Raw genomic sequence first — 21,650 nt, 5'->3', positions numbered from 1 at the left:
TTTGGAAACCATGCCTTTAGAGCAGAGCTTTTCAAACTCTGACGTGCTCATGAATCATGTTAAAATGAAGATTTCAGCTTCGCAGTTCTAGGTGTGGTCCGAGAGTCTGCGCTTCTAATGAGTTCTCAGAGGATGCCGATGTTGCTTATCTGTACTCGGAGGAGTGGGGCCTTCCTTAGAATACTTTGCAAACCACAGATGCGAGAGATGGGACATGGCCCACTGCTGAGACCCCAGGCCTGGTGCTGTGGACAGGGACCCTGTCTGATCCAGTTCTGATCCATAGTATCCTGGGCAGGGCTGGGCACAGAGCGGGCTCACAGTTCCACTGCCAGAGTTTGCGCAGGAGTTCCTGAGGACCTGCATTCTTTCCCACTTCCTTAAACACAACCTCGGTGCCTCTGGAAATCATGCAAAATCTTAGGGGCTATAAGGTATTAATCCTGAAGTAAATGAGCTGCAGTGGGCCTCACTCTAACCTCTATCTGGACAATGTAGAGAATTTCCTAGTAGGAGCTGTGAGCCCAGGAGTCTCTTGGCACCAAAGGCAACCTATCCCCTGTTCTGAGTGGGGATTTTCCCTCTCCTTCAGAATAAGACCTGCTTTGTGCAAAGGGGTGTCCTTTGACCACATCAGGTAGCAGCCTTGGCAGACCTTAATCCACTGGTTCTTGGAACTAGTAGAAAGAGCTTGAGCACTGGAACCACACCTACAGGGGTTCAAACACCAGCCCCGTCACCCACATGATAGGTGACCTTGGGCAAATTATTACTCTGAGCCTCAATTATTTGTCATCTGAGAAATAGGCATAATCATAACTACTTCCAAGGGCTACTTTGAGGACAATGTTACTACACAATGAAAAACACCAGTATGTCATACTTAATACTGTCTGTCTAACCTATTTTCTGAGGCAACTAAGGAATCTCTTCGAGTTAACATAGTATGTGTAGCTGGGTTTGACAGAGATTTGTTGTTCAGATGTACTTCTGAACAACAGACTTCAAACATTCCTCCATGACCCTAGAGGAGAGATCTGGGAGGAAGTGAGGACCCTTAATCCCTCAAGGAAGGCAGGGAGGACAATGCCCAGGGGACTGGGGGGTCTCTATGCTGAGCAAGCCCAGCATAGAGTGGTGGGCTGAATTAAGGTTGTAAAGGCAAAAGAGAGAGAGAGATATACCCACGTAGGCTGAGTCCTAGCCTGAGCCTCTAGTTCCTTGGAGCAGCTGGAACAGTAAATGCTAATGGATTAAAAGGACGGAATTTCAGAATTTCTTTATTCCATTTCTGGCATTTACTGATGGGAACACTAAAGCTCTGAGAGAGGGAGGGATTTGCCAGTATCCAGGTGCCAGTTAAAATCAGAGCTGGAGCCCAGGTCTTCTCCCTCCTGACTGTCCTTAGAAAACTAGAAGGCAGAAAGAAATTCCATTTTCCCCTTCTACTTTGGTTCACTTTCAAAATAGGTTTTAGCACCTGGGAAAACAATGAATTGAGAGAGGGCAGGGAGCCAGCTCTGAAATCACACCATGGGTACATCAAAAGATCACTAAACTGCACAAACAAGAGGTACCAAAATCACGACTCAATTCATAGATGATGCCGTTGGAAAGCAGGAAAGCTGTGTGACCAGCCCAAGGCCACACGAATGCGCGCAAAGCTGGACGAGCACCCTGGCTTCTGACTCTTGCCAGCTAGGTCCCCCCGTCTCCTAGCGGTGGCCCAGGCAGTCACCACCACTGACTGGAGGTTTTAATGGGAAGTGCTAGGTTTCCATCCAAGATCTTCATATGAAATGTATGGTGTTTGCTAAAAAACTGAACTTGAGGGCACATATAGTTCATAGTTCAGTAACATCCGTACCAACTTCTTTGGATACCTCTATTCTATTTCAGTGTCAGGAAAAATACTGCTCCTCTGAGAAGGGGGCATATTTTCCCATTTCTGGTAACGTAAACCCTGAAAACAATTATGCTTCTCTGTTTAATCTGACTGCTAGGAAGCTCAGAGTCCTATCTGATGTGTAATCACATATATGTGTTTTCTCCTTTTTCCTTTTGTTCCCAAATTCTATTTAATTTACTTTAATCCATGTGTCTTTGGCTGTAAGAAGACTGAATTCCTTTTCAGGATAGACAGCGACATCATCATCATCATCTAATTGTTATGGTGACGATAATGATAGTAACAGTAACAACAATAACAATAATAAAAATAACAGCTCATTAGAGTGCCTGGCACAATGCTAGATACTTTGTAAATAGCCTCTGTATCCCATATAACAATCTCCAAGGGAGATTTTATTATCTTCAAATTAGAAACTAATGCTCAGATAGATTTAAACAGTTTTCCAAGGTCACACAATTGAGAGCTTCGGTTTCCTCATCTGTAAACTGGATGTATCATGAGAAACTACTTCAAAGGCGGTCTGAGGGTGCATTGCTATAATCCATGTAAAACGCTTAGCCTGCTTTCTACTACACATTAAGTGCCCTCTACACATTACTATTATTATCTTAAAAGAATATATATGATTGCCATGTTATTACTATAATTACACAGACACGGACATACTCACTGTTGGATTGGGATCTGTCTGACTCTCTACTGTCCTTATCTCAAGTAAGTGCCCACCCACGTGCCAGTCTGATCTGCACCCACCAGGTAACTGAGAGCCACGTGGGTGGTAGTGCAAGCCACTCCCTATGGGCCATGGCTGCTGCCAGGCCACCCGGACGCGTGGGAGGCGGGGGGACTCTGAGGTGACCATCACCTAGGAGGCAGACGAGCGCCACAGCCCGGGGACGTCAGTGTGTCTGACGAGGGCCACTGCTCTTGCTGCAGGGCCACTGGGAGCCTACACAACAGATCTACTCTGTGACAAAGCTCCTGTTTGGGGCTTCTCCCTGTGGGTGGCGTGTATGGCCTGAACATCCTCCCCCATCTGGCCTTGCTGGCAGATCTCCTGGAGCGGTCCCTTGGTACCCCAGCCTCCAAACCCGAGGCACCTGGGAATGCCCAGAGACGGACGAATCTGCAGCCTATCTTCTGCCAGGATCTCTGCCTGATTGAGTCCTTCTCACGGCGTTCCCACTGTGATCCTCCAAGTCACTCAACACAGTGGGGATAATCTCCTCCTTCACGCCCAGGATAATCAGACTAGGGTGTGCAAATTACTCTGCCAAGGTTAAAATTTCCCCCTATTACTCAGCCTGTCATGTCCACAAACGACCAAAATAAATGCTGTGCTGTGCCAGAGACGAAAGGAGCTCAGGCTCTCCTTACCCGCCTTCACCATCATTAATGACTTTCTTTCACTATAGCTGATATACCCCCAATCAGATCCAATCACAGAGGAGTCATTTGCCACGGAGCGATCTGAAATTGACACGTGCAGCTTACCATACAGCATGCAACAAGGCAGGGAGAGACAGGAAATTCTCCACTGGTTGGCTTACCTATGTCTGAAATCTTTATTTCTGACAGAAGACAGGACGGCAGGGAATAGAAGAAAGAATGAAGTGTTAGCAACAGGGTTAGAAGTATTATTAGCAGCCTGAAAACTTGACAGCAATGGTTCTGTACAATACTGTAATAAAGACTTAGCAGCTCTGACACTGATATATTTCATATTGGATATTACTTGTCAGTGAGCTCACTTATAAGCAGCTACATATCACGGAAGCGGCATGGTTTCACCTGCACCAACACTGCTGACTCTAGCAGAAGAGGGTGCGGTTGACCCGGGTGAAAGCTTGCACCAGGGCTAAGCCAGAGGCTGGCGTGGTCAATTCCTCCCCTGCCTGGAGATGCGCACTCAGAGATACGCTCACTGCTGTGTCTCCGTTTCTGTGCACGTTGCCCTACTGAGAGTGACCCAGACCTGTGTGGCCCACCACGATCGTCCTCCTGATAGAATGGAGAATTGGAGCTACATTCTGCTTACAGGGGAGAAGGTGACACAGAGAAACAGTCCTGGGAAAAAGGACGGGAAGGAAATATCCTGAGATGATAGCCTATCAATAAATTATTTTTTCCCCCAATGTAATTTCCTCCTCCCTTCCTTACAATCTTTCTTCCATGATCTCTCTACAACTATGGCAGGGAGACAGGAAAAGTGGGGTCTCTAATTTAAAAGATGTGAAAATGGAAGTCCAGAGAGGGTAAGCAGTCCGGTTTCAGTTCCTCTGCCAAGGTGGGCTGACCCCTAGCCTATGGCTCTCTCCCCACTAAGGCACAGGAAAGAGGAAGACAAGAGAGCAGCTAGAGGACTGAAGCAAATACACTCAGGGGTTCCCGTCTCCCTGGCAGGTATCTATGCTGGTCAGACTCGTAAAAGAGAGAAAACAAAATGGGCAGAGACTCTCCTGTCAACGGCCTGGTTCTCATTCCGCCTGATGTCTGATTTCCTGTGTCCACAAAAAAGCTTCTGCTTTTTTTCATGGCCAAAGAGCTCCCCACTTCCTTTGTCCCGCTGTGGGTCGGGTGGGTGAACACAGTGCTCTCATCTGCAGGGCGGTGACGGCTATGGCCAGCCGGCCGGCCTTCCCCTCCTCTCCCGTGTGCCCTGCAGAGGGGTTCTCAGCGGGCACTCACCTCCGGGATAAGTAAACATGGCACTCAGCCAAGGTGGCCCCCTCTGGGCCCCGTGATGGTGCTTTGGTGAGGCAGAGCTGTGTGGTGGCCTTCTGGGTTTGGCTCTGCCAAGCTGGACCCTGGGCAGGTTCCTTAAATTCCCTGAGTCTCCTTTATCTTATTTGTCAAGGGCAACAGTAATAATTAATAGTAAATAATAGCAAATAATAATAGCAGAGTGGTCTTATTAACACCAGGCAAATAGAAGAGGCCTTGCAAGAGAGAGTTTCCTCTTCTCCTGGTTACTTCCCAGCTCAAGGGCCCATCCTGCTCACATGGACTCCAGCCCAGGAGATGGGCAGAGTCCACTCTCTAAAACAGCCCTGAGAAACCTGGCACGGTTTCTGCTGAAAGGGAGGGTGGGCTCCCCCATCTCTAACCAACCGCAGCCCCGATTTGGTGCCAGGAAGCAGGAAAAAGATTGAACGGCTTCCAAGGAGTCTAACTCAGTGGCTGGCCGCCTCCTCCATCATCTGGACAGCAAGGGTATCTCCCTGTCCCCAGGGTGGTTTGTCTGCATCTCCGTGCCCCATGGAGGGTGGCGTTGGCTGCCTCAGAGCCTCCAGCTCACAGGTCAGCCTCTGGGAAGTGACCGGGGAGGCTCTGTTCTGTCCCCTTCTCGGGCCAGTGGGTCCTGCCAGGTGGGCCTGTAGGGTGGTGAAGGGACATGCTAGGAACCGTGCGGGAGGCCTCACCAAACATACCTCAGCTCCAGGATGTTGGTGACGTTCCCGGAGGGGAAGATCCTTCGGATGTAGTTGAAATCTCCCACGTAGAGGCTGCCGTCGGCGCCGCACGTGAGGGCCACGGGGGCCAGGAGCTTGTTGCCATCGGCGAGGCCGTTGCAGCTGGGACAGGAAATGCTCCTGCGGCGCCCATTGCCCATGATGCTCCCGATGACAGGCGGCTGCTGAGACACAAACTGGTTCTCCCCGTTTCCCTTGTGCAGGATGCCTGGGAAAGGGCAGAGGAACGGAGTCAGAGATGGGGCTGGGGTGGCTCTCCCTGTGGCTGCAGAGCTGCCCTGGTTTTGCAAGGGATGCCAGATCCCTGCCTACTGCTTCCAGACCCAGCTCCAAGGCTGCCTCACCCCATAAGGAAACCCAGGCTGTCCTGGACAGCACACGCTGCTCTGCTGATAGACTTCCCAGGGCAAGGCTGTAGGACGGGTGCTGTTACCCTCCCAGTATTGACAGGGGACCCCTGACATCACGTATTGATGTATGACATCACACAGATGACAGGAGGAGCACTTCTGAATCCCGGCTCTGAACCATTCAGCTTCACTGACTCTCAAATAAACTGTGCACACTGCACGGGCCAAGTTTGTGTCTCCATCACAGCACAGAACTGATTTTTAAAAGTGTGCAATAGCTTTCTGTCTTAAAAAACCCGAAGTTACATACCTTATTTTAAAAAATAGTTTATTACTAAAAACGTATGCATCATTGTATGCTTCAGCAAGTAGCGATTTTTTGTAGGTGGAGGATCTTGCCTTGTTGTTAATGGTACAGCACAGAATTCTTTATGACACTTATCTGTCCTCTCTTTACCATTTCAGGTATGGAGACAATGTCTTTCCCCCTCTGTGTCTCAGTGCCTAGCACAGAACCTGACATAGAGGAGATACCGAGAGATGTTCATAGACATGCATGAAGGAGACTCAGTCTAAACTAGCCCTGGACTTCATTCACCTCCGGACTTCTGTTTGCAGTTATTTTGGCTTTTCTGACACTTATGACCAAACTGAGTCCTAACTACTACTCACAGGTCAGTTTCTAGACACCTTGTTCTATCCTATGGAATCTATGTATCTGTTCCTGTAAACACAATCACACAGTTTTAGGTATTATGGTTTTCCTAAGATAGCTTAACATCTGGCAAGTGCCTCTTTCTTGTTCTTATTTTAAAGAGTGCCACAGCTATTTATAAATCTTTATTTTATTACAGCCTTCAGAATTAGTTTGTTAATCCCTGCCCCCCATACGCAGTGGCTTTGATGGGGATTCTTGCATCTACCGATTAGGTAGGACAGATCTGACATCATCACCATATTTACTTGTCCAATCTTGAAACACAGTCCCTGGGAGCTATCTAACATACATATCTGGGATTTCCCTGGTGGACCAGCAGTTAAGTGTCCGTCTGCCTGTGCGGGGGACACAGGGTCCAATCCTTGGTCTGGGAGGATCCCATATGATGCGAGGCAACTAAGTCCATGTCCCAAAACTACTGAGCCCGTGAGCCTAGAGCCTGCGCTCAGCAACAGAAGAAGCCACTGTAATGAGAAGCCCGTGCATGGTAGCAAAGAGTAGCCCCAGCTCGTCACAACCAGAGACAGCCTGCAGGCAGCAACTCAGACCCACTGCAACCAAAAGGAAATGAATAAATAAATAAACCTTAAATTACAGATCTGCCAGTGGCACTCCATGCTGTAAACCCTTCAGAGGCTTGAGGTTTGCCTCTGGGTGGAGCTGAAGGTCCTAATCTTCCTACCTGGGACTCCAGCTGCTCAGGCCCCTATTCCAGCTTTTGCTACTCCCTTCATTCCACCCTGTGCTCAAAGCGCAGTGATCCTTTCTCTCCAATCACTCCTCTCTCAGGCTTCAGGGCTTTGGCATGGACTGTGCTCTCTGCCCAGAATGTCCTTCCTGCTGGATATACATGGCTAATGCTGTAGAGCCCTGGAGACCCAGTTTGGAAGTTCTCTCCAAAGACACAACCTGCTGAACCAAGAAGCTGGGTCAGGGGCTTCTCTTCTGCACCCCCACAGTGTTCCCAGCTTCCCTCTGTGACGGCACCATCCATGGCATGGTGTGAAAACTGCCTGAGAAGTGTTTGTCTTGCCCAGAGTGTAAGCCCTTGAAGCCCTTCACTTCTGTATCCCCGGCGCCCAGCAGGGACAAGTACAGAGCAGGTTGCCAAGGAGTATTTATATTAACCCTTCTGACCAGTGGATCACACAGGAGCCTATGGAATTTCAAGTGTGTGTGTACATGTGTTTTTGCCTCACAGGGAACAAAGCACATGACACAAGACTCACACCATGGCCTGGCTCCTGGAATTCTACTAATCCACTCACCGCTTTGGATGTTGAGGGCATGGTGCTTGTCCAGGCTCCATCCTCCCAGCTTGGAAGCATCGATTTCATAGCCCTGCAGCACTGCTGTTCTTTTCTCCCACAGGATCAGATCTGGGCAGGATTCATACTCATAACCCACGGAAACTGTAGGAAAAAAAAAGCACAAAATGCACACGTGAGCAAAGCCTCTTCTTTGGCTTTAGATCTGCATGCAAGGCCCCTGCTTGTCTTTGGTTTGAAAAGAAAGAAGGATCAGATTCCTAAGCGGCAACAAGATCTATATGCAACACTAGCCCAGGGAAGCTGAGCCTGAACATCCTTTTTGGGTGTGATGGTACACCACTGTGAAGTGAAAGTGTGAGTCTCTCAGCTACGTCTGACTCTTCGTGACCCCACGGACTCTAGCCCGCCAGGGTCCTCTGTCCAAGGAATTCTCCAGACAAGGATATTGGAGTGGGTAGCCATTCCCTTGTCAAGGGGATCTTCCCGACCCAGGGAACGAACCCATGTCTCCTGCATTGCAGGCAGACTCTACCATCTGAGCCATAGGGTAAGACCTTGGCACATCATTAGGAAATGTTAAACAAATGTTCTAAATACTTTAAGGACCCATGTCAACTGATTCCAGGGAAATGGTCTTTAGTATGGAAAGCACTTTAGGTACTAAAGTCTTCATGCAGTGTTATTTATAATAGTGGAAAGTTGGAAGTAATCTAAAGGTTGAAAGGGGATGAGAGGTTGAGCAAACCAAGAGCATCCGCTTGAGGAACATCAGCCCCTGGAAATGGTGGTTATGAAGGTCACGGGTGACGTGGAAAGTGCTTAAGGGGTAATGCTGAGTTAAAGGACTGGTTATATACGGCACTAAATCAAAGTTTAAAAAAACTATACATGAAGAAAGAAAATAAATTTTAATGTTAAGAAGTAGTTTTATTTGCTTATAGGACTATGGATAACTTTATTTCTACTTTTTTGGCCCATTTATCACATTTTTATTGATGAACATGGAAGTACTTGAACAAAGAAAAAAAAAATCCAAAATCACTGATAATGAATACGTGGAAAAGGAGCTCCTTTAGGGTACTCTGAAAGATGGAAGTTGCTTTGAGGTCTCAAAACTTGAAAATCTCCAGTTTCACTTCTGTTTCATGGATCCAGGCCTCCTCAGGGGATCACTGGGGGGCAGGCTAACCGTGGAGGACTCCCCAAGGCTGGGTTTGTGAAAAGCCCTGTGACCGCCCTATGGAAAGGGACTGGCAGACACAGGAATGCTGTTTCTTCCAAGTATCTCTCTGGGCAGACACTGCTTTCCAGGGGGCAATACCCTGCCACATGCTCAAGATGGGAATTAACACTTGGGCAGCTCTTTAGAGCTTCCTTTAGGTGCCAGGAGAGACTGCTAGCTCCCCACAGCAGGACGGAATGTGCTGGAACGTGCTCCTGTGGTTTCCTCCCCGTGACCTTGAGCCCCACAAGGAGCCACTCTCTGCTTTTTTGTGGTCCCCACTCATCTCAGGAAAGCAACCCTCAGCCCCAGTGTCTGTGCAGAGAGGCCTTGATGGGCTGGAGAGCACTCAGAGCTCTCACGTCACCTGAAAGAGGTGGCAAGGCTTCATTGCTTTTGAAGAGACCACAGAAGCAGCTTGACTTCCAGAAGGGACTGTGAACAGCGAGGGATGGCATCTTGGCTCCCAGCATGCCCACTGGGGAGGGGGTGGAATGCAAAACTGCAGGGGAGCTCTGGGGAAAATCCGGCCCAGCTCCTTCTCTGTGCGGCCCTGGGAAGTCCCCTCACCTCTCTGGGTCTCAGCTTCCTCGTGCAGAATACGAGGACACTTTCTGACTCACAGGGCGGTTGTGAGGATTAACTGAGATATCAGCGTATAGAGAGTTCACCCCCCGGAGCAGATGCTCAACAGACCCTCTTCTTGCCTGCCTGCCTTGCTTCCTTCTCCCCTCCTCTCCTTTCTTTTTACGTTACTTCTTCTCTGCCTCCTCACTCTGCCTTTGCTGAATCTAGAAAGGGAATGAAACTGGAGCAAGGATCAAACAAGGGCAGAAGACCAAGAGCCCTGTTCCCCTGAACCTTCCTGTCTCCTGAGGATGGTGCTGGGGCCTGCAGCGGGGAGGCTTACCGAAGGCTTCTGAGAGCCCGAACACCTTCTGGTTGTAGACGTCCGTCTTGTCCCAGATGAAGTAATAGGACAGGTCTGGGGCGGCGGCAAACCACTTCCTGAAGAGGCGGCCCTCAACCGCCACCATAAGGTGGACCTTCATGAGGTTGAAGGGGATGGTGGGGTGGGTGAGGCTGATCCTCAGGACAGATTTGTAGCCGGGGGTCCGGCTGCTCAGGTAGCTCAGCCTCATCTTGCAGCCGGAGATGGCGATTTCCTCCTGCAAAGCCTGGAGAGACAGATCACGGTGGGTGACGGTCACGGAATCACTGGCAGAAGGGAGGCGGCCATAGCCCCACGGACTGTGGGTGTTGGAGGGGCAGAGGAGGAAGAGGGGGAAGGAGGAGGAAGCAGACTGCAAAGAGGAGTGGGAGGAGGAGGGAGGAGGGGGTGGGGGAGGAAGACAAGAGCCAGAGGTCTGGTGTCCGGGGCGCACGCTCAAGTGGCACATCCCTGCCTCTTTGAGCCTCTGGCTCTTCCTCCTTTCAACAGGGATGATGATGTTCAACTCACTGCATTAGTGAGAGGATAAGATAATGCGTGTAAAAAATACTTAACGTCACCTCTCATTCACCTGCTGTGCCAGCCCAGAAGACCCACGGAACCTCGGTGTTGCAGTTTCCCCACTGGGTTAGTTTGCGGACCAGGGAAGGTCATGTATATATACGGCCCAGCACGTAACGATTCTAAGCGGGATGACGGTACTGTGGCTGTTGCTGCTGCTGCTGCTGGAAGCAGGGGGCATTGTGAAGACAGACCTTGCCCTGGGATCAATGTGGAGAGCTGTCTCAACTAGAAGAACTGCTGCTCTCTCGAAACCTTCCTAAGGTAAGATCTGTTACAAGTGACTTTCCTCTTCAGGAGGGTAAACAGAGGCTACGAGATGTTGATGGAGCCATTAGGCGGGGCTGGCAATACAGGCTGCCAGGGACCAGGAGCGAATGGCCCCAGCTCACCAGCAGAAAGAGGGCAGACGGGCTGCTCGGAGCCTGCGTGCTCCAAGGCTGCACTGGAGGAGCAGCGTGGTGGGGAAGGCAGTGCTCCACCTGCTAGGGCAAAGAGCTCGGCTCCAAGACAGGACGCTGAAATGAAAGGCCAAGACGCCGAGCATGTGGCTGAAGGGGAGAACTTTTATCGGCTCGATGCTCTGGGCTCTGTTTCAAGAAGGGGACGTCAAATCAATTGAGGCTAACGTATCCATTAAAAGGACAGTGATGATTTTACTCTCGTGTTCACAGGGGAACTGGGCCTTCACAAAGAAAGGCCTCTTCCTTTCTGTCCATGTCATAGATGGGAATGAATTCTCACTGGTGCTCCATTCTCCTGAACACATGATGTTTCCGGGATGGGGGCCTGTATGACAGCAATCTTCCCCAGCTTCGGCTCACAAGTTCTAGGCAAAGCAGGGCTCGAGTGCCATCCTGATGCGCTCATACATATTTAGTAATACTTTCCTTAACACACCCTTTAAAATGCACATCTCCCTGTACTTGCAAAGGCTAGCCAATGACAGGACTGGGGAAACCCAGATGTCATGTATTTCATGATATCTGATAATAAGCAAGGTTTGTGACCCAGCCAGGCTTGTAGACATTCAGCCCAGGGAGCACTGTAAAGAGGAAGGGGACCCTTCACCTCATTTGTCCCAAAGTCCCTGCTCCTGGGAAGCTGTCTTGCTGGAGCCAAACCAGGGCTGAGTAACACACCATCCCTCTCCAGCAAGCTCCATCTCCACCGACAACCATCTCCTAAGAAAGGTCAGCCTGGTGGTGGAGACAGGAGACAGGCGCTGAATCTCTGAAAAGGAGTGAAGTTTCAACCTGAGGGTACAAGGAGAATTCCCAAATGGCTGCATTTTCTTCCTCTGGGCTGCGTCTGAAGCCACTCAATAGGGCACAGCAGAGAAATGTGCCTGCTTAGCCAGGCAAGAAATACACACACGAACACCTCTAAACGCCCCGCTGCACCGAGACTAGAGATCATTAAGCTGCTGGTCGCCAGAGCTCTCGTTAGGCTGGTGGGACAGCTGGGGCTTCTCCTCCAGCTTCCGCACTGTCATCCCTTGTCCGTCCCAGCCTTCCTTTCTGCCACGAGAAACGGAGCCCGGATGGCAAAAGAAATTCAACTCCACACAGCTATGTGAGGCAAAGAATCTATCTTGATTTCTATCAGATTAAAACGCATTTTTCCAAATTACTTCCTTTTAATGATAATGGAGTAAAGCACTTACGTGCATGGATTTGAGCCACAGCACTCATTAACTGGCCTGAAGGCGGAGCATGTAAAATAATCTTCATAATAATACTGGTTAAAATCTGTCGAGCACTTAGTAGGTGCCAGATATTGTGTGAGGCATCTCATACACGTTTTCTCATTTAATCTTCAGTGTGATGCGAACATTTGAGACCTCCTGCCTCACTCCTCTTGGTGGAAATTATCATCACTATTTTTAACAGAAATAATGAGAGAGGGGAGACAATGGAAGTTGGGGAAAGGGGACGTAGAAGTGAAGTGAATGGCAGAGTGGAGAGGGAGTGGGGATTTATTATATGTTGGAGGATGCCAGGCACTTTAAAGGGCTCACGTGTATTAAACGCATAAGGGGGTGGTCGTCATAGCCCGACACCACCCCGCTGTGGGGTCTTGGCCATCGGGTTCCAGGTGGTGGGCTGATGGCTCTCTCTGTCCCCTGTCTCTGAGATCCTCCCCCACCCCCTAAATGAAATAAAGCATGGAGAAATGCAGCTCAGAAACCCGGGTGTACCTGGATTTCCGGGACAATGGGGCCCTTCTCTGCACAGGAGCTGGCAAAGGACGTCAGCGGGGAAGGAGACACGACAGGGTTGGGGCGGGCGAAGCTGCTCAGGTCACAGCTGGGGATCTCATTCTCCTCGTGCCGCATGACGATGGTTTCCATGACGAAGAAGCGATCCCAAGGCAGCCAGAGGGTGTGCTCCTGTGCGATGAAGGGGGCCCGCTCGAACCGCAGGATGATGGAGACGCCGCCATTGGTGACCAGGTCAAAGCTGTTTGGGAGGGAAGGGTGTGAATGAGAGGAGCGGCAGCCAGAGGGGGAGGGAGGCAGAGAACGGAGGAAAAATCACACAAAGGGTCTCCGCACTTGCTGAGGGAGACCCTAACACCTCAAAGACCTGACCGCAGTCACGCACAGTGACCCAGATCCCGGAGGGCATTACTGTTTTGAAAGTGATTCACCACAGAGAATTTGCCAAGACCAAATAATAACCTGCTATGGAGAACCGTTTTCCAGGACACAGGACCACTGATGAGCTTCTGCTGTGGCGCTTCTGGTACTTAGGGCCTCTTAGAGCTGAACTCAGTGAAAGTTTATCAGATAAAGCAGAGCAAACCCTGCCCGGCGTTAGGAGCCCTAAGCTGAGTCCTGGCTCTGCCATGGGCTACTGTGTGATCTTGGGTAAGTCATTTAGCCTCTCTGATTCTCAACTGTCTCATCTGTAAAAGGCAAAGGTTCCAATAAATTCTTCTTAAGTCATTAAGATTCTGTGACTCCTCCACAATTTTAGGGATTCCCTGGTGGCGCAGTGGTAAAGAATCCGCCTGCCAATGCAGGAGACCCAGGTTCGATCCCTGGGTCAGGAAGACCCCTTGGAGGAGACAATGGCAACTCACCCCAGTATTCTTGCCTGGGAAATCCCATGGATGGAGAAGCCTGGCAGGCTACAGGCCCATGGGGTCGCAAAAAGAGTTGGACATGGCTGAGCAACTAAATAACAATAACAACAATAGTAACTTTAACTCTGATTATGATACTCAACCAGGCTTCTGGAGTTACAAACGGTGAAGTAAGTTTAGAGGAGGGTGCGGTTAGAATCACCGTAACTTAAGTGAAAGGGGAACCAGGAGACGGGGTCCCAAACTCTGAGATGAGATGAGATCTCTGTGGCAGTATCGCTGAGAGGTGGTCATGCAGCCCTTGTTCATTGCCCCTTGGGGATGGCCGGGCACTTGTTGGCAGCTCTGCTTTTGGCTCAAGCATCTTAATTCCCATCGCCTACAGACAAACCTGGCAGGGTACTTGTCCATTCAAGCCTTGGCATGGAGCTTTTTTTTTTTTAAATCCCAGGAAACCGAGTTCCCATTTGTGCCCCATGCTTCTAACATTGCCTCATACAGTGTCTGAGCTGGGGACTCTGCAGCTTTGTGGCCAGAAACCAGGCGAGCTCACGTTATAGAAGATGGCAAAGGAGGCCCAGTGGCAAGCCCAGATGCGTCCCTAGTCCTGCAGGCAGCGTCTGCTTTGTCAAGTAGAGTGTGTGGCTGCTTCTTAAGATCTCACGTTCAATGTGCAACAAGATTAATTCAGACCCACCCCCATCAAAACAGAAAGTTCAAAATCAAGTAACAGCTGACTCACTGGAAGCAAACTTCACCGCCATCTGACCTAGTCTTCTCTCCGAATCTGATGCTGTACTTCCTTCTACAGAATCACCTCCAAGGAGCCAAATTTCCAGTGATGAGATGCTCTGGCCCCAGGAGGACTGTCTCGTCTCTGGTTAGTCCTGGCTGTGAGTAGACTTTTCGCGGGGGGAGGGGGTGTGTGTGGGCGGAGTGAGCCTGGCTCCCTCTCCTTACAGCGCCTTAGCCACTAGGCCTTGTTCTTCCTGCTTGGGTGACTCCAAACTAGTCTGCCTCTGCCTTGGACAGTCCTCTAGGACTTGGAAACGTTGATCCTGTCCACCTGCCACCTCCCGGCTCTGATGTCTCTTTGGACAGAGCCCTTCAGCTCTTACTCTCAGGATGCATTTCCAAGGCCTGTCCTCATCTTGCTCTTTTGGAGGAAGGGCTTCTGCTAACTCCTGGCCCACTCAGGATTCCAGTCCCCTCCCCAGGTCCCCTCTGCACCATGTATACTCCTCCTAAGAGCCCACATCACTGTGCACTGGATTCCCACATTCACTCAGACCCAGGGACACCGATTTCGCTCAGTCTCTCCAAACTTCACCCAGTGTTTCATGGTTATATGAACAGGTTACAGAATGGATGCGTGAGTGACACTGTCAGTTTCTTCTGAACTGACTGTGCACTGAGCACCCTAAGCCCTTCCCTCCTTGGGCTGCTACTCTAAGTCAATCCAGTGTTTACCTGTGTAGCTGGTTTTTGGGACCCTACCCCAGGACCTCATTTTCATCCCAGATAAACACACCTGGCAGGATTAGCCTCATTGCTCCAGTTTGCTCTTCCCTCTTCTAGAAGCCGCAGGGGTTTTGCACTGAACTAGCATTAAATCTTGCTCTTGGTAGATGGTGCCCTCGGATTTGGGTTCCCAAGCTCCAAAGCCTGACTCTTCTGTGTTATGCTAAACCTTTTTATCCATTTTGCCTGCTCGTCACTGAGCTCCTTCTAGGTTCATGTAACCTCTGTGTAGAGGAAGTTGGGTACCACCATCCTTTGATACTTGATGATAGAGAAAAACCAGGGAAGGTGTTTATTTTCAGCTAAGAGTTTAGGTGTTGGCTTTGTTTGGGGAAAACACTCAGGGAACAAGTTTTCTGTCATAGAAATGACAGCATTGGTACTTTGACAGGACATTTTTTTTTAACACCAAAAGCATTTTGTTTTGGGGTACATTCGATCAACACTGTCGTGGACAGGACATTTTTTTTTAACCAAAAGCATTTTGTTTTGGGGTACAGTCGATTAACACTGTCATGGACAGGACATTTTTTTAAACCAAAGGCACTTTGTTTTGGGGTACAGTCGATCAACACTGTTGTGGACAGGACATTTTTTTTAACCAAAAGCACTTTGTTTTGGGGTACAGTCGGTCAGCACTGTTGTGGCAGTGTCAGGTGAACAGCGTGACGGGACATCTTTAACCGTCAAGCAGGGCTGCGGCCTGACTTACACGCTCCCTTCACATGAGCATAAGTGTGGGGAGGGGATGAAGACAAAATGAACAGACACTTCTCAAGGCCACGAGCCAGCTGGGGGCGGCTTCTGCCAAGAGCCAGGCCCGCTCATCTGAAGGGAAACCTCGCTGCGGACACGGCTGTGATTCTGACCTCAAAGGGAAGGCCTGCTTCTCGTATGAAGCCAAACTTAGTGACGGCTGGCCAGAGCACTGCTACTTAGTCCACGGTGACTGACATCACCTGCCTGCGCCTCAGTCTCCCCGCGTGAGATGAAGTTGGTGATCACTGTCACTTGGCAGAGTTATTAATTAGATAGATGAGATAACGGATGAGGAAAGCGCTGGGCTCCATTCCCTGGGCTTTGTGCTTCAGTGACTCTGAGCTGCTTCTCTTGTCTGCTAATTCCTCTAAATGTTTCCTCATGACTTCTATTTTCCATCTTTATAATGATCTGTTTGGCTAGCTTCCCTGCTACTGTCTTCTGTTTGTGAAATCTTCTTACAACTTGAGGTCTGGCATTTCAGCATGGTGTGTGTGTGTGTAAGTGTGAGGGTGTGTGTGTGTGTAAGTGTGAAGGTATGTGAGGGTGTGTAAGTGTGAGGGTGTGTGTGTAAGTGTGAAGGTGTGTGAGGGTGTGTAAGTGTGAGGGTGTGTGTGTTTGTAAGTGTGAGGATGTGTGTGTGTGTAAGTGTGAGGGTGTGTGTGTGTGTAACTGTGAGGGGGTGTGGGTGTGTGTGTAAGTGTGAGGGGGATGGGCATCTGGGTAAAGGCAAAGTGCCTGCAGCACAAGTGAGGAATACAAAGATGAATTGGACCTGGGCCCTGGACTTGCATATACTATTATCTCCAGGCTGTGTCTCTAGCCTTTCAGTTTCTCCTGGGTGTGAGAGGTAACAGAGAAGGTGAGTCAGGAAAACACAGGAGGGAAATTGGCAAGATGCTCCCCATTCACATGTAACAAACCGGGCTCTTCAGAGAATAAGTAATGCTTAGAGAATAAGTAATGACTTTCCCATGCATTATGTAGTGTCTGAGATGGGAAGAAAGTGTAAGCTCCATAAATGCACTGGTAAGAACTGTTCTGAAACTCAAGCTCTAGGTTATGGCACAGTCTGGCCACTCTGGTGTGATTTAGTTGGTTAGTGCAGGAAATACGACTGGCACTTACCACCCAGGACGACCATGCTCTCATGCGGAGACTGCAGGGACAGCGCAGCAGGAGGAATCAGAGCCTGGAGGTGTTAAGTGGGCACTGCCCACGGCCCACCAAACTTAGTGCACTCTGGTGTGTCTTACGGACCCATCCTAAGCAAGCACAGTGAGCCGAGGATGGACGATTTGCTATCTCATAAGAACGATGGGCAAGCTATTTTTTTTTAATTAAAAAAAAAAGTTTCAGCCATGCTGCGCAGTATACGGGACCTTAGTTCCCTGACCAGGGATTGAACCCCTGCCGTCTGCAGTGGAAGCACGGAGTCTTAACCACTAGACTGCCCGGGAAGATTCCTGGACAAGTTTTATGGCAAAAAAAAAAAAAAAAAAAAAAGCAGCCCCCATGACTCCTTTTTGATGACTGTTTCACAGCAGGTAATAGTCAGGATACCTGTTGCCTACAATGCTGACATCTGCCATTTCCATAAAGCAGGCAGCCCAAAGGTGGAAGGTGGGAAAAACACCAGGAGGGAGGAGACTTCTCTGTGCTGTAGCGCGAGTCTACACTGAGGTGCTTCTAGGGGTCAGTGGCCTGGCCTGGGGAAGACGGCCCCTGGGGACTGGCCGCCAACCTCTTCCATTCACAGGGAGGGGGAGAAGGGGGGAGGAGGGGGGAGGAGGGGGCAGTTGGCCCCCCATGCAGAGCATGCCAGTCCCATCTAAGAGGCACATGTGTCTACAAACAGATGAGACTTTACTTCATTATCACCTCGGCCAGGACACGTTCACATCCGAGACTGGATTAAAGAGGCGCTAAAATCAATCAGGCTGGGGCACAATTTCCAACACAGAGTGAAAATCAACCTTATGGGCCCACACTCAGCCAGATGGAGTGCCACTACCTGATTTTATTAAAAATAGAGGACTTGTCACCACTGACAGCCTAAATATCCCACTTTCCTCCTTTCCCTCCCCTTCTCTCTGAAATAGTCTTATGGCTTGCACTGGAATCATAACCTTCTCAATTTGTAATTTTAATAAACAGCTAATATTTATTGTATACTTACTATGTGTTAGACCCTGAAGATACAGGGTGAACCAGAGTGGGGCAGGGAACTAAAATTTATTAAACACCTAGTATGTGCATGGCGTTTTTCTATCAAAGAACCGAATACTTACCACGCCACTGGGTAAGACTGATGATATTAGGGACCACTTAACAGACGAAGAACGTGAGGCCGAGAGAGGCTTGGAGATAGGTCCAAGAACACATGGCCAGCAAACGGGGGAGCTAGAGTGATTAGAGGGACTTGACTTCATTCAGGCTGGTAACCTAAAGGTCCTCACCGGGATCTGAAGGTCAGAGTTCAGTTATCAGCAGCTTCCATAGACCTAGGTGGTTGCAGGTGGAACCCTGCAGCAGGAATGCTAAGACTTTAGGAGCTGTCTGGTCTGTAGAAAATGGTCCATGTGACAGTATTTTATATCATAAGCTATGAAACAGGAAAATATATATAAGGTACCTAGTGCTTACTCTGAGAACCAAATAAGAAAAAACTGCTTAATTTAGAGCCAAGATGACTCAGGACAGAGTCAGCTATAAGACCTCACTCACAGCAAGCGAGTTGCAGGGTTGAGCACATGGATGCAGGTCCTCTGACTCCAGGTCCCATCCTCTCTGCACGATGTCATTCCAGCAGCAGCTATGTTGGCAAGACCACGAGTACAGGGCCTTTACTAGCACTGGTTTCCAAAAGTCCTCTTACCTGCCATCCTGCCTGCTGATGGTGTATCCAAAGAGAGGGTTATTGACAAAACTGATATTCACACCAACCAGTGGGGTCCCATCCGACGTCATGACTTGACCACGAATGACACATGCATGCCTGTGGGTGGAAGAGAGAGAATAACATGACCTACTTACGATGACAGAACCCTGGCTAGCAGGTAAGAAGGCAGAAGGCAGGTCACTCAGATAGATCTTGGCATCCAGGGGCTCATGGTATCCACTCAACATGAGCACTACTTTTTTATTTACTGCCTCAATCTTTTTAGATTAGTACAAAAGTTAATGTGTCCTCCAACTGTGAATTTTAAACCATTATACAAATACATCTTCATTAATCAAAATAGGAACCGTTACAATGAATACATTTTTGCTAATGAGAAATAAGTTTGTTTATTCCTGTAGCATAAAAATCTGTGCTTTGGGATTCAGTGAAATATTGGAAAGCATTTTCTGTCTCCTACTGATTGTGGAAGTGTTTTCCCTGCAAAAAGTTGCCAAGATGCCTGAAGAAGTGATAGCTGGTTGGTGACAGATCTGGTGGATATGGTGGATGATGCAAAACTTCATGGCCCAATATGTTCAACTTTTGAAATGAGAGTTGTGCGATGTGTGGTCAGGTGTTATCGTGGAGAATAGGCTCCTTTTAGTTGATCAATGCTGGCTGTAGGTGTTGCAGTTTTCGGTGCCTCTCATCGGTTCACAGAGCATACTTCTCAGATGTAATGGTTTTGTTGGGATTCAGAAAGCTCTAGTGAAGCAGACAAGACCAGCAGCAGACCACCAAACAATGATCAGGACCTTTTTTTTTGGTATAAGTTTGGCTTTGGGAAGTGCTTTGAAGCTTCTTCTTGGTCTAATCACTGAGCTGGTCATCACTGGTTGCCCGATAAAATCCTCTTTTCATTGCACGTCACAATCTGATCGGGAGATAGTTCACTGTTGTTGCGTAGAATAAAAGATGACACTTCAAAACAATGATTTTTTTTTTTTTTTGATTTGCAGTCAGCTCATGAGGCACCCACTGATGGAGCTTTCTCACCTTTCCAATTTGCTTCCAATGCTGAATGACCATAGAATGGTCAATGCTGAGTTCTTTTGCAACTTCTCACGCAGTTGTAAGAGGATCAGCTTTGATCCTCTAATGGCCGACCACTGGGCTCATCTTCAAGGCTCTTGTCTCCTTTGCAAAACTTTTTGAATCACCACTGCCCTGTACATTTGTTAGCAGTTCCTGGGCCAAATTCATGATGGATGTTGTGAGCTGTCTCTGCTGCTTTATGACCCATTTTGAACTCAAATAAAAAAAACTGCTTGAATTTGCTTTTTGTCTAACATCATTTCTACAGTATAAAATAAGTAAAAATAAGCAGCAATTAATAAGTCAGGAGCAAAATAATAAAGGGAGGAATATGCATTAAAATGATGTATAACAAGCCACATTTATTTCAGAATGTATTCTAATATCAAATAACAAAGTTCAACAATGTAAAACCACAACTACTTTTGCACTAACCTACTAAGTCATCAAACTGTTCCCTGAAGAATTATTATTGAGAACAATTTTCAGATGTCTCACTTACAGGTTATCTTCTACAGATACTGTACAATGCTGTAAGGAGACGAAACTGATCCAAGGCAACCATACAGTATAGTCGTCTGGGTTGCATGACTGCTCAGTCGTGTTCAACTCTTTGTGACCCCACGGACTGTAGCCTGCCAGACTCCCCTGTCCATGGATTTTTCCAGGTAAGAATACTGGAGTGGGTTACCATTTCCTTCTCCAGGGGATCTTCCAGACCCAGGGACAGAACCTGGGTCTCCCGCACTGCAGGCAGGTTCGGTACTGTCTGAGCCACCAGGGAAGCCCCAGTATAGTTATGCATACGGATGTGGAGTCATGTGACTTGGGTTCAGATCCTGGCTTGGTCACAGCTCTTTGATTCTCTGTTCTCCATCACGTTCAGAGTAACTACATACTGGCCCAGCAGTCTCACTAGAAGCAGACACTGAAGAAAGTGGCCAGGATGGAGGGCACTTCCTCTGATCTGGCACAGGAGAAAGGCAAAAGCTGAGGTCCCCTTGGAGCGGGTTCTGGAACGTGGCACCTCTCCCAACACCACCTCCCTGCTCTCCTATACTCCAGGCAACAAGCCGTCTGCTTTTCCCCAACTTCTCAGGCAAACGTTTAAAGCCTCTGTGTCTGTGCGATGCTCCTCCATCTTCCTCAGATGTCATCATCCTGCAACCCTCTCCCCACATTCTCATCGTTAAAGACCCAGCTTCAAACAACACCTCTTCCCTGAAGCCTTTCTTGATGCCCCTAATTAGAACTAATCACAGTCTCTTCTGAAACCCGGCACAAACCCCTCGATGGCCTGCCTGCCACACAGCACACGCTTCTCCTCTCCACTGGATCACCAACTCTTTCAAGGCCATGGTCAAGGTCTACTGTTGTTTTTTTTTTTCTCTCTCTCTCTCTCGAGAACCTGGAAATGCCTACTAGCACTAGGTGACTGTCTGCATGTGAGCTAAGTCGCTTCAGTCATGTCTGACTCTTTGAGACCCATGGACTGTAGCCCACCAGGCTCGGGATTCTCCAGGCCAGAACGCTGGAGTGGGTTGCCATGTCCCTCTTCAGGGAGGTGATTGTTTAAACAAACATAAACAGTGAACTGAGTAAATAAGAGGAACAATCATAGATCATCTAAAATGATGTTTTTCAAATATTTCAGGAACAGTATCTTCTTAGCAGATGATATTTTATAAGGATCCCCAAGTGGAAAACCATTAGAAACAAGATCTCTGGATGAAGTAGGGGTGGGGCCCCCTTTTCTGCTTGGGATGGTCCTGAGGGCAACTCTGTGGAGTCTTACTGTTTGGAGAAGCCAGAGGAAGGCTAGTTTGAAAATCACAGAGTTAG

The 21,650-nt window shown here is 48.7% G+C and overlaps 1 protein-coding gene across 4 annotated transcripts in view; it reads right to left on the bottom strand.

Moving 5' to 3' along the window:
• The window catches only part of TENM4 (teneurin transmembrane protein 4), an 844,684-nt gene that overhangs the window by 54,559 nt on the left and 768,475 nt on the right, over nucleotides 1-21,650 (bottom strand). For all 4 annotated transcript variants that reach the window (XM_069564905.1, XM_069564907.1, XM_069564908.1 and 1 more), the window contains 5 exons: nucleotides 18,708-18,827; nucleotides 12,660-12,921; nucleotides 9,857-10,124; nucleotides 7,722-7,865; nucleotides 5,344-5,593 (listed from right to left, as the gene is read on the bottom strand). In XM_069564905.1, the coding sequence (XP_069421006.1) occupies nucleotides 5,344-5,593; nucleotides 7,722-7,865; nucleotides 9,857-10,124; nucleotides 12,660-12,921; nucleotides 18,708-18,827 (1,044 nt within the window). The remainder of the gene's footprint in view (nucleotides 1-5,343; nucleotides 5,594-7,721; nucleotides 7,866-9,856; nucleotides 10,125-12,659; nucleotides 12,922-18,707; nucleotides 18,828-21,650) is intronic.

The sequence above is a fragment of the Ovis canadensis genome, chromosome 21 (assembly GCF_042477335.2).
Source record: "Ovis canadensis isolate MfBH-ARS-UI-01 breed Bighorn chromosome 21, ARS-UI_OviCan_v2, whole genome shotgun sequence".
Classification (NCBI taxonomy): Eukaryota; Metazoa; Chordata; class Mammalia; order Artiodactyla; family Bovidae; genus Ovis; species Ovis canadensis.
Note: the sequence above shows the minus strand (reverse complement) of the source record. Positions and strands in the feature narration are given on the sequence as shown.